The 12,976-nt window shown below is 38.4% G+C and overlaps 2 protein-coding genes across 3 annotated transcripts in view; one reads left to right on the plus strand and one right to left on the minus strand.

Annotated features, from left to right (window-relative positions):
• LOC135075463 (lutropin-choriogonadotropic hormone receptor-like) overlaps window positions 1–8,969 on the plus strand; it is a 41,424-nt gene extending 32,455 nt beyond the window's left edge. Inside the window, exons 5-13 of the mRNA XM_063969903.1 lie at window positions 1,360–1,455; window positions 2,992–3,057; window positions 3,594–3,662; window positions 3,887–3,961; window positions 4,453–4,570; window positions 5,084–5,200; window positions 5,774–5,862; window positions 7,125–7,292; window positions 7,823–8,969. Coding sequence (XP_063825973.1) covers window positions 1,360–1,455; window positions 2,992–3,057; window positions 3,594–3,662; window positions 3,887–3,961; window positions 4,453–4,570; window positions 5,084–5,200; window positions 5,774–5,862; window positions 7,125–7,292; window positions 7,823–8,912 — 1,888 coding nt within the window. The 3' untranslated portion in view covers window positions 8,913–8,969. The remainder of the gene's footprint in view (window positions 1–1,359; window positions 1,456–2,991; window positions 3,058–3,593; window positions 3,663–3,886; window positions 3,962–4,452; window positions 4,571–5,083; window positions 5,201–5,773; window positions 5,863–7,124; window positions 7,293–7,822) is intronic.
• Window positions 22–11,145, minus strand: LOC135075336 (AN1-type zinc finger protein 1-like). 2 transcript variants are annotated; one of them, XM_063969755.1, is made up of 4 exons: window positions 10,635–11,145; window positions 9,730–9,832; window positions 9,124–9,652; window positions 22–96 (listed from the first exon to the last, which is right to left on the minus strand). In XM_063969755.1, the coding sequence occupies exons 1-3, from the start codon at window positions 10,964–10,966 to the stop codon at window positions 9,128–9,130; spliced, it is 960 nt and encodes a 319-aa protein (XP_063825825.1). In that variant the 5' UTR covers window positions 10,967–11,145; the 3' UTR covers window positions 22–96; window positions 9,124–9,127. The 2 variants fall into 2 exon arrangements, with proteins under 2 accessions (XP_063825825.1, XP_063825824.1); XM_063969754.1 differs by lacking the exon at window positions 22–96 and having other exon boundaries at window positions 9,078–9,652.
• Between the last annotated feature and the right edge of the window lie 1,831 nt (window positions 11,146–12,976).

The following is a 12,976-nucleotide window of genomic DNA, read 5'->3' on the forward strand; positions in this document are numbered from 1 at the left end:
CAAAGAATATCTTTGTGAAAAAAACATTTGTCCTACCTTTAAAGACGACGAAAAATTGGAGGCTACCTTACAGCAGCCGTTCATGCTGGAGGTCAACTGAAATAATGATAGGTAATGATGAATGATGAAAAGTCATTCAAGACCCAATAAAACATTCGCATCAGCAGCAGTTATCAAAGTATCACAAAATGACCATAATTATTGGATTGTACATGTCTGAGCTTGTAAGCAGAACAGAAGAACGAGTGGTCTTGATAAATACCAAGTTTAAAAACAAACAAGAAAAACAGCTGGTTGAAAATTTAGATACAATCAGTGTTTAAATAAGGTTATAGATTTTATGTTGAATACAGAATTTTGGGACATGGCAAATGGATCAAATGACTGATCGAAAACGAATGTAAAAATGTGTGTTTACCTACAGCCATAGATGTTCATATAGATTCATAGTTCAACATGCTTCATAACTTTTTGATACAAAACTTCATCTCTACAACCCACAAAATATTTTAACATACGTATTCACAAACAATACTTGCTTAAGTGAAGCAGCAAATTAAACGCACAGCGTTGAATAGAACTCGTGATTGGTTCGTGTGACCCTTTGCGTCCACGCGCACTGTGAGACCTCATAGTTCACATGTTTGTGAATACGGGCGTAAATAATTACGTAGGTGTTGTGCGTGCGGTTATTAGGTTAGGCATAATTATTCATATTCAGTGAGTCAACCACAAATGATGGACTTTACGTGGGCTAGACAACAAATGTTTATTTTCATGATGTAGCAGTGAGCCCGAAATAGCTTGAACAAAAACATTTTACCCGCCAGCGTACTTACGATGTAGTTGGACATGGACGTGTGAAGTGTTAGCGGAACCAATTTATGGTGCAGGACATTGCATGCTTGCATGCACTTACCATCAGGTGATCCGTTTGCTCGTTTGCCTCCTATCACATAAAAAAAAAAAAAAAAAATGCTTGTTGGATCAACTGAATCCCCAATATTGTCTAACCAACTTGACTTCGGCCAAAATGCCAAACCGAAGTATGAACTTCTGGAGATGGATTTAGAACTTCCTGTTTATTTTATTCAAGTTAATATTGAGACTAAGAAGTGAAAAGGAATAAGCACCCGAGGAAGCCAGTGTACAACTATGACTGTGCCGTAACAATGATCTACGTGGGTCAACGTTTTTTTTTTAATAATTTGGATTATTATTTGAAATACATAAAATATATGTAAAATAAAATTTTTTTTGGGTATTTCTACAAGTGAATACCGATAACTGTCAACGGGTTAAGGGGTACATAAGATTATAGGGTATCAAATAAGACTAAATTGAATTTATCTTCCACAGCATCATCACTACGTCAGGGCTAGTGGAAGTACCCAACCTGAGCCACGTCCATGACACCAAGAAGGGCAACTCTTCCATCCCTTACCTGCAGGCTATGTAAGTACAATCTACCGTATGTTAGAAAGAGACAACGAAATTAAAATAGTTTAGGTCATGGAATTCGATAAATCAGACGTTTATTAAAACCTATATGAGGTTGGTCGTGACATGGCATATCAGCCCCTGAAAAATAACCCTAGATACGCCGCCCGCGGGAGGTGCCTCGATGCGAGCGGCGCAGGACCGGTCTTTGTGGAAATCCTTGGGGGAGGCCTTTGTCCAGCAGTGGACGTCTTTCGGCTGAAACGAACGAACGCCATTGAGTATGGCTATTTTCTATTTTGGTACAGCCTAGTTTTTCAAACTCTTTCTTGTAGTAAACACAATGTCTAAGCGTACTAGTAAACAATCAGACATGTTTGTTTAGATTATACGCGTCTCTATTTAAGTACGGATTTCGAGTAAAAATGGTTAGTAGCTATTACTCATTACGTTGTATTACTAAATTATAAGCGTTATGATGATGCGTAATAAATAAAATATAGTTACTATGTGTTTTTAACTGAAACATTGGTAATCTGTACACTTCTACATATTTTGGACACAGTAACTGTTTACTATAATTAAAGGTATAGACGAAAATCTACTGCATTAAGAGGTCTGTATTTACGAATTACGAGTCATCTCTGTAATCATATCACCCATGTCCTAAATTATGTTGAGTTAAACAAAACAATTGAAACTTTAAAGTGTGACCTAGAACCGAATAAGCTAAAAATTACAAATTCAGTTAATGCAGTAATAAATCAACTGTTTCTAAATAGACCAAACGCTCACAATTGATGCAAATCACCGACAGTAACCTCGAGTATACGTTTCAGCCTACACTATAGCTGAAGCTAAAAGCTCTGAGCTTACGTCATAGAAAGTATAAAGTATCACTTTCGTTGTTACATAGAACAATACATATATCATCCCTAGTGTGTTTGTTTATTTTTAGCTCTACTGTTCGTATGTTGTCTCTAAGGCCCGAAAATTCACGTCTAAACGAGTAAAACTGAAAACTAAACCCAAAAATTTAAAGGACTAAAAAGTAGAAAAAATAATTGCGTCTTTCTTAGCACAATCACGCACGAGGCATGATTGGAATTTTCGGAGTCAGTGCCAGCGTATCACATGCTGGTAAGTATGGTAAAAACTTAGTTTAAGCGCTTGATAAGCCTCTTTAACTAATGTACCGAAATTAAGCTCCGATCGCGCTATAAAGTCCGATTAATAATGCGAACAGCTAGGGACTGAAATTCGCTGCCTGCTGCTGTCTTTCCCGAACACTATAATCCGGGCCTTTTCAAGACGAGAGTGCAAAGGCACTTACAGGGCAGATATGTACCATCCTAGACTGCATCCCACTTAACACCAGGTGCGATTGTGGTCAAATACTTGCCTTGTTATGCATAAAAAAAATATTACTATGTACCTACCTATATAAGAAGATTTTAACCGGTTTATTTAGCAAACCTATGTACGTCAACCACGGTGCTGCTTGATATGCAGTCATCTGTACATTACAGTAAAACTTACTTTGTTTTCCAGAGACTTGGAAGGCAATCACATCAAGCGGCTGACGCCCCATGCGTTGCGTGTCTCCGCCGATCAAGTGTAAGTCCCTAGGTACATACCGTTATGATGTTTTATTTTTATCTTATACACACAAAGCTGACCTGGCGCACTTCGTACCGTTCATCAGAAATAATTAAGGTTTTTAAAGGTGAAAGAATTTTTCGAATTGGTCCAGTAGTTTCGGAGCCTATTCAAAGCAAAAATCAAATCTTTTCTTTGTTTTTTTTTTATTTATTTTATCAAAAAAATACCTAAAACTTCATAACTACTATGTTTAAGTACCTTCGGCCTGTAAGACCAACCTAGATAATTATGTGTGAAATGTAAACTATAACTTGCTTTCCCGTTATTAGTTATAATATTATTTTTCCAGTAAATTGTTTTAAATAACGCTTGAATGGGCGCATTATGAGCTTTTGAAAGCTCCAGATTCACAAAAATAATGAGTAGGTAACTCTATAGTTTTTGACCCACATGCAGTTAACGTGTTAATAGTTTTAAAAATTTCCTTTAAAATCGATATAGTGATTTTGAAGTACTTAATTTTTTTGACAGTGCATTAATTTATTTTACAGATCACTAAATCTAAACCTGATTGAAGAAGTACCTGCATTTGCATTCAAAAACGCACAGATATCAAGACTGTAAGTATCCTTCTTAATGCGAAGTTTAGAATAAAACTTGCAGAAGTTGACTTCCGCAAGCTGTTTACAGCTGTAGCAAGCTTGTGGAAGTCAATCAACTTCTGAAAATTTCATTGCTAGTCTAAATAAACCTCGATTAAGACTGCTCTTGCTTGCTTTCCTTTCACATTTCACAGGTATGGCACTTTAAAAACAAATAATACCTAAATAATCCTGTTTTTCAGGAGTTTCCGAGGAAACACGAAACTGAAGCATTTGGACGAAAACGCATTCGCTGGAAATCTTTTACTGAGACAACTGTAAGTTTATTATGATAGTTTTAACAAGATACTATTTGTCTAACGCCCGTATCCACAAACGATGCTTGCTTAAGTGAAGCAGCAAATCGAACGCACAGCGTTGAATAGAGCTCTGTGATTGGTTCGTTTGTTACCCTGTGCGCCCACGCGCACTATGAGACCTCATAGTAATGTTTGTGAATACGGGCGTAAAAGCTTTCGTTAAAAGTCCCTGATAGCCTGCCAAATTAGCAGCTAAAATTTTCATTTTCAACGTGTGGGCTAGTCCCAGGAGAGTATTTAAGTATCATTTTAACTTCAATTTAGTATCATTTTGTAACATAAACCTATGACGTCACCTTTTTGGCAACACAATCGAAAAGTCTAGTTTTGCCAATAATTGAAAACTCATTTAAGGTTTTCAGGGCTGGAATTGTTTGTTAAATAAGTTTTCCTAGGACTTAGGGTTTAACCAACACTCAATTTATCTATTCCTTTTACATTCTGTCTAGGGATTTAAGCAGCACGATAATAGACTCCCTGCCGACCAAGGGCCTGGAGAACCTACAAGTGCTTAAAATAGAAAGGACCCCGTCACTCAAGTACATCCCATCTATTTACGAATTTCGGGTAAGCAGACAAAATTATTCTTTCTCATTGAGTGTGACAACGTTTTTCATTTGAAAAATAAATCCCGTAAAACTTGCCTTCACAAAATTAGAAAGCAGTATTTTACGAGTATGATTAATTTAGTAAAGCACAAACGGTACAAGGCAAGTCTTAAGTTAGAATGGGCTCTACATATTTGGACAATGTAATGAGGGTTTTCGCGATTGAAAAGTCCACCAGATGGATACGTAGACGCGAGGTCCAAATGCTGCGTGATTTTGACATATCTGTCAATGTCATGTCAAAAATAACCAATCATGCAGCATTTGGACCTCGCGTCTACGTATTGCCATCTGGCGGATTTTTCAATCGCGAAAACCCTCATTACAATGAGTATTATATGTATTATGTTGTGCCTCTATTTTTATTGCCGGAATTGCCGATTGTTTCTGTATTCATGAGTTTATCACAGAATTATTTTTTTGTCAGCTAGACAATTTTTCCGCACGTTCACCCTTTATTTACTTTTCGCAGCAACTACAAGAAGCCCGGCTAACCCATCACTTCCACTGCTGCGCCTTTGCGTTCCCCGAGAGGCACAACCCGGCAAGACACAAGCTCTTCGAAATGCAACTGGCACTTGTAAAAGAGGTGAGAATTCCCTCCTAATGATATTAGCTGTAGACCCTGGCCTTATAAGCTGTAGATCCTGGCTACACACACAGGAGTTGCAGCGGTGGGAACGAGAGGTGCGAATAGGTAGTCCTAATGATATTAGGTATCATCATAGTAATATTAGCTCGTAAAAGTTGTTTATATGTAATTTGGTACGGAGTTTGAGACCCAGGGAACAATTTTAAACGCGAAAACCATGTTGCATCGCTCTATAATAGTCCACCGGCTCCCGCGGAATCGAACCCGTTACTATGTATTACGTATTTACGCTGTAACCCGGTAACTGAACTCAGGGCCGGATCTACCATATGGCTTTTTGGGATTCAGCCCAGGGCCCCTGGGATTCAAGGGGCCCCCAGCTAACTCAAGTCGAAGTCAATAATATAATAGACGATAATGCGAAAGAGTATAGTAGATGAGCCCCTAAGTAGTATTAGCCCAGGGCCCCCTAAACTCACAGTCCGGCTCTTACTGAAATACTAGTATTGTTAAGCACTGCCAAAAAAGCTTTTGTTGACAAATCTTACAATAAATGTGTTTCTTGTACAGAAATGCGGGAACATTGATCAGAAGACAGAATCACGGAGAAGAAGATCCCTGAGAGACAGGCGAATAAGAAAACTAACGGAGGATTTAGAGTAAGTAACTTTCTGGAGAGTGAGACTTAAAACTTTATCTGGTGGTACCTAACTGTTGACAACATATTTTGAACTTTATTAGATGAAATAAGGTCCGCAGCAATCCGAATGTTATCCGGAGTTACACTCCCGCAGTCGAGCTTCCGAAAAGCGACTCATTTAAGTGTGCGGTCAGGCCTGGCTCACTCCGCGCGGTACATCCGATAATTACCTACAGCGAAGCGCCCCGCCGGCGGGTATTATATCAGTCGAGTGTCACGCGCGCGCCCGTCAGGACGCTGGCGTGCGTTGTAGTATGATTATAATTTTATGATCGAAGTATTATTTAAAAATGGACATAAAGAGAAAGAAATATTGTGCGGCGTTCGGGTGTTTAAATTCGAAAAGAAATCTACCGGATTTATCTTTTTTTTCGCTTCCCAAAGATGCTGAAAGGTATGTTGGCCATGTAGGTAATCAATAATTCTTAGGATAGTATAGGAACCTAACCTACTATGACTACTGCTCAGAATGCGTTCGTTCGTTTCAGCCAAATGACGTCCACTGCTGGACAAAGGCCTCTCCCAAGGTTTCCCATAATGAATGCATACTTACCTACTTACGTACCTCATTACAAATAAGTAGATTAATTATTTTTTCACTAGACAGCAACCCTAACAGCGTAAGAAGAGTTCAGAGGCACGCGATAGAAAGAGACAAAACTTGTAGGTGAATAAAATTGTAGGTACGTAGTGCTGTGCGAGCTGAATTCCACTGTATCGCGTCGTAGCAAGACTCGCATTTATTTAAATCGTCTTGCGGAGTAATCCTTCTGTACCTGTACTATTACTTATTCTGTGGTGCGGTGTGGAATGTGTGGTCATCGCTGCATTAATGATAATAATAATCTGCTGATCTTTAATTTTCCAGCTTTTAAGCTGAGATGAAAAAAGCACAAAATATAAATAATAATAATAAATAGTTTATTTCCAAACCATAACACCAATACAGCTTAAAATCTTAATCACATTAATTAACAAACTTCGTGTTTAAGCAAATTTGTTGTTCCCCTGACCTTCAATATAGGAAAAACCTGAGCTTTGAAGGGTCAGTGGTTCGGCCGTGATAAGGACATTCAGCTTCTAAAAAGCGGCTAAATCGCCGATCTCCGATGCTAAAAGTAGCATGTTTGCTGTAGCCCTAAGAGTAAAAATTTGTACTCAGTACCTACACGATTGTTAGAAGCCTGTACAGAACATAATTAACTGATATTTTCCTATCAGGACTGAAGACGAGACTCCTACCACCAGCGAGGAGACCGGCTTCGACAGCAACGACTATTACTTCGACGAACCGTCTAGCTCAGAGAACAGCGACCAGTTCCACGCCCCGATAGATAGCAACGTCTCTTCGCAGAAGGTGGCTTACAATTGCGCCGGCTTCATGACTGGGTAAGAAAATGGAAAAAAATAAGAATATGTCTGCGACCTCCCATTTTCGCTTCAAGTGGAAGGTTTTCTTTCGCCGTTTCTTCACGTAGTGTAGTTTTTTTTCTAATATTGCAATACACGAGGTTCGTAACAACTGAAGGAACAAAGCCCTAGACTCAGACTGCATTAGCCGCTACAGGCAAGTGATAAGCAGGGCAATTAATGAATAAATCAGTGAAATCTTATTTCTATTCGAATGAATGAATCATTTTATGTATAAAGTTTTGGTTACGACATTGCAGGAGTAAGAATTAAAGTTTATGATGATAATGGGATACAGACTGCGGAAGATAAATTTTTGTTCAGTAAAAAATCTCTTTTGAGTAGTTTTAAGAAACTTAGAAGGAACTGCTGTTTCAAACCCGTTAGACCATAGTTCATCATCATCGGCCTACCTAGTTCTGCTAAACATAGGCCATCTTCAATGCAGCTACTGAGTCATATCCTTAGCCATTTTCTTCGATATGATTAACTTTCTTTTTTATTTCCAGGAAACCAAAGGTCGTTTGCACTCCGCAACCAGACGCGCTAAACCCGTGCGAAGATGTCATGGGTTGGTCGTGGCTGCGAGCCAGCGTCTGGTTCGTGATCGCAGCAGCTGTCGTCGGCAACATCGCTGTGCTGACTGTCCTTCTCACAAACCAATCGGAACTCACTGTCCCAAGGTTCCTCATGTGTCATCTCGCTTTCTCCGACCTTTGCACCGGCATCTACCTCTTCATGCTTGCCGTCGTAGACCTCAGATCTTACGGAGAGTTCTTTAACTATGCCTACGATTGGCAGTACGGCGTCGGATGCAAGATTGCTGGCTTCCTCTCAGTATTCTCTGGACAGCTATCAGTTTTCACACTCAGCGTTGTAACTCTTGAACGATGGTTTGCGATTACATACGCCATATATCTGGAGAGGCGAATCTCTTTGTTGGCAGCCGCGAAGATTATGATCGGGGGGTGGCTGTTCTCGTTTCTGATGGCTGGACTGCCTCTTGCTGGAGTCTCAGATTACTCTTCGACTTCTATTTGCCTACCGGTTGAGAGTCAGAACGTGGGAGATGGAGTTTACCAGGGATCACTATTTCTTACGAATGCTGTAGCGTGGTTTACGATTGTGGTCTGCTACGTACAGATATACAGGTCATTGGGAGGAGGGGGGGAGAAGTATGGAGGAAGAGGGGCAGCAGCAGCGGCCGAGAGACGAATCGCGAATAAGATGGCGTTGTTGATAGGAACCAACCTGCTGTGCTGGGCGCCAGTGGCCTTTTTCGGGGTCACAGCACTCGCTGGAGTGCCGTTAGTAGATGTAAGTCACGGAAAAGTGTTACTAGTGTTTTTTTATCCTTTGAACGCGTGCGCGAATCCGTTCCTGTACGCGATATTAACGAAACAGTACCGGAGGGACTTTATAATGCTCATAGCTAGGACTGGTCATTGCAACTGGCTGGTAGAGAAGTACAAATTGGCCACGACGCCGCCCCCGACGGCCCACACGAATCCGTCTAACCCAGCACCTCTTCTACCTCTAGTAGACTACCAGAGAAGTCAATCACAAATTAGTAAAGGAAATGGTGATGCTATGTTTTAAGTGTTAGCTTTAAGAATGATGAATGAATACTGGTATTATTATAAGACTATTTATTTACATTGTGTTGTTTCATTTAATGAACACCCAAGCAAAAATGAACTTTGAAAACAAACCCTTCTTAACTGTTTGAGATTTTTGTGCTTGCAATTCAAATAAAAAAAAAACTTTAAATGTATTGTGTATATTTGTGAATAAAATTAATTTTACTTACAATGTCAACTTAAGAATATCTGAGCATGTTCGTCCAAATTTCTAAGAATGTTTGTATCAATGTATTCGATAATGAGTTTGTCACCTTCAATCAATACTTCTTGTTTCATCAGATCTCCAATTTCCACGTCCATTTTTATAGGACTGATACAGTACCCGTCCAGCTGTCGGAAAAGTCTTAATTTCACTTTTTCCATTCTGTTATTATTATTTGTAATGTTAGAGGAGTCACAAATGCTATCTATGGCTCTGCCTAAGCTCCATTTTGTGCTGACGAACACCCCAACAGCTCCCTTTAAGTCTGGGTCCAAGTTAAGATTATCGATTTTCACCAAGTTATTGACATCGTCAATAACCTTCACAGTCTTTGGTTCCATGTTTTTAGGTTTGCCGATAGCAAAATAGACCCTATCAGAGACAGGGACAGACTTAGGTCCGACAGCTTTCTGTTTGATTCTCATAAGGTGAATCTTTGATGCAGTCTTCACCTTAGCAGACGATTGTAGAGCTTTTCGTATATTTTCTGTTATCTGTATAAATAACAGATAGGGCAAACATTATTCCTTATAAACATCAAGGCTACACATACAACATTGATAATACTTACAGTTTCCTGTAGATGTTGGTTGGCTATCTGGAACTGCTTTCTTGGGGCTTCGAACTGTTCAATTTTCGCCGCCATAGTTTCATCGTCTATTTCTGGACATGTTCTGTAAATAAATAAGAAAAATGAGTTCTATGGTAGTAGATTAAGAGCTAGTGAACTCCAGACCTACATTATTTTATAATAGTACTAGCGGCCGCCCGCGACTTCGTACGCGTGGATCCCGTTTTACCCCCTTCATCTATCACGCGGTTTAGATTTTTTCATACAAAAGTTTTTTCCCGCTAACTCCCGTTCCCGTGGGAATTTTGCAATATCCTGTTGTAACTAAGCTTTAAGTTTACTATGATACCTGCATGCCAAATTTCAAGCGTCTAACTTAAGCGGTTTAGATTTTTCATACAAATGGATTTTCCCGCTAATTCCCGTTCCCGTGGGAATTCCTAAGTATCCTATAACCTGCCCAGGAGTACGAAGAATAATTGTACCAAATTTCGTTAAAATCCGTCCAGTAGTTTTTGTTTCTATAAGGAACATACAGACAGACAGACAGACAGACAGACAGACAGACAGACAAAAATTTTACTCATTGCATTTTTGGCATCAGTATCGATCACTAATCACCCTCTGATAGTTATTTTGAAAATATATTTCATGTACAGAATTGATCTCTCTACAGATTTATTATAAGTATAGATTTAACTTAAAAGATCTAATGTATAGTTGTTAAATTTAAACGTTTGAGACATCTCGAGAACTAAATTTGAGCAAAAATGGTGAGAACAGTCAGTTGACTATCATGCGACGGCAAGTGAATGGTCATGGGTTCGATTCCCACCTTAAGCAATTTTCTTTGTTAAGTTATTAAAAACCTTTTGGTAATATTTAAGATACTGAATAAAACTTACGGATGAAATCTGTGCTCTATGCAGTAATGTTTCTTGCACTTTCCACATAGCATTTCATGTAGATTCCCCTTCCTGCATCCCTTCTCGGAGCATTTAAAAATCTGGTCATCGCTTTTGAGGTTGACTTCCTTAGGTTTAGGCGCCAACTCACACTCGCTTGACGTGCAGTGGTCCAAAAAGTGGACTCGGCATAGTACTTTGCCGCACTTGCACTGAAGTGGTAAGAAGTCGGTTTGGTTGCAACCTGCTTTCTGGCAGTGCTCGCCGAGGTCAGGGAACTCCATGGCGGCTTGAAGAAATCGAAATAAGATTGTCGCAACAGTATCCCACATACGTAAGGAGAATCTAAAGGAGAATTTGGTTTAATACCAGACGGAAGAGGTAGTAGTGCTTTTTAGTCAATGTTTACAACAATAAACTGGTTATTATAATGATAGGAAAATGATCCTGCTTTTCCTTTTTACACTAAATTACTTTTTCACATTCACTGAGTAAAAGTTTACAAAACAACATGGGACCTCGACGAGTATTGCCAAGAACAAAAAAGAAGAAGAAACAACATGGGAGGAAACTTGTATGAATAAAATAATAAAATCAATAAATTGAGCCATCAAGGAGCCATCATGAATCAGCTGTAGGATTGGGTAAAAAATATCGATATATCAAAATATCGATATTTTTTCAGAAAAATATCGATATAAATTAGCGATATTTTTTCCGGCGATATATCAATTTTCGATATTTATTTTCAGATATCAAAATCGATATATTTGTCATCTGAAAGGGTAGCTTCAGCGATAAATTTGGCTGTGCCAAATGATAGGAGCAGACTTACAGGAGAACACATCAAACAAAGAGTGCTCCTGATGTCAATATCAGACAAATACTGGTTTGAATAATGTTTTTTTGTCAATGTTTAATTGCTCATTCGAAAAAATAAATTGAAATATTACAACTTGAGTTGAAACAGCGACATGTGTTTTCTTTAAAATTTAGATAATTTTTGCCATTTTTATAAATAATTGCAAATTGGGCAAAAAATATCGATATATCGAAATATCGATATTTCTTGGGCGATATATATCGATATATTTGAAAAATATCGATACGATAAATATCGATATTTTTTTTCCGTTTGCCCATCCCTAATCAGCTGAATATCAATGACACTAATGACAGGACACAGACACAGTAGATAAATCAAACAGTACGGAAGCTTCATACAAACGCTCGAAATCAGACTCACGCACACAGACGCACGCTTTACACGAGCTCTAAGCGAACCTCGCAGTCCATCCGTCGCGAGTGTCGCGCGCGTTGTGTTTTTAATAATAATTTTATTGCATGCACTGTCCGCTGTATTTTTAAAAAACATGCCACGAGTGTATTGCGTAGTATGTGGCTGCTTGAACTCGGCATCTTCAAAACCAGAACTTTCATTTTTTAAACTTCGTAATAATTCTGAATTGTAAAAATGATTAAATATTACTTTTTAAATAAAGTGCTTACATCTGATTTTGTAATAGTTCTTTTTAAATTACGTAATTACGCTTTTTAACAATTTATGTGTTCTATTTGATAAAGTAATTTGCTCCGCGCGCTTTTGTACTAAGTGATGAACTGTATTTAAAATGAGGCAATAGCTATGTGAAAGTAAGTATCCGGTATTTTATTTATGAGAATAGAATATCTTCTACCGGCCTCTAATAGTACTTAATCAATTTATTCGATTATGTATTCGATCATTATAGAACCTAATTAACGTTTTATTTTTTTGTTAACTACTTAGTCAATTAATTTATTCCATTAGGTATTTGATAATTAAACAACCTAAATAAACGTTTTAATAAATAAGTAAGTCAGAACCTTATTAATTTTATAAAGATTAAGAGTGCCAACCCTAACACTCAGTTGAAGTGTAGGTATTTAACTCGCCGAAAGGGCTAAGTTTCCGTACTGCTTTAGCTCATATATCTACTGTGACACAGATATTCATTCAGAAGATTGTGCATTTTTGACTGAATTAAGAAAGTACTCTAATACAACAGCATTGAGTCTATATTGCCTTGAGTTATATTCTATAATCCTTTTTCCACCTGTAGGGCGTAAGGCAGATAATAATATTTATTTCACGACGTTATTAGTAACGTTTATCTGTTATTATTGACCTGCCCCAATCTGCCCCAATATCGAAGTTAGGAAAGAAGTTACTTTCAATTTGATGGCAGCTAAACTGTTTCTAGAAAGCCCTAACAAATGTTCATGAGAGTAGGTCAGTTACGTATACAGGCGCCTCTACCTACGGGCTCACCTTTTGGGCTCACCGTTCACCCGATTCGTAA

Source organism: Ostrinia nubilalis, chromosome 10, assembly GCF_963855985.1.
Source record: "Ostrinia nubilalis chromosome 10, ilOstNubi1.1, whole genome shotgun sequence".
NCBI lineage: Eukaryota > Metazoa > Arthropoda > Insecta > Lepidoptera > Crambidae > Ostrinia > Ostrinia nubilalis.

Bases quoted from the DNA above. Each gene is read 5' to 3' on its own strand.
- LOC135075336 (XM_063969755.1), bottom strand. From the start codon at position 10,966: ATGTGGGATACTGTTGCGACAATCTTATTTCGATTTCTTCAAGCCGCC. The intron at 9,833-10,634 runs GTAAGTTTTATT...ATTTATTTACAG, and splicing joins ATAGAGCACAGATTTCATCC to AACATGTCCAGAAATAGACG. The intron at 9,653-9,729 runs GTAAGTATTATC...TTATTTATACAG, and splicing joins ACCAACATCTACAGGAAACT to ATAACAGAAAATATACGAAA.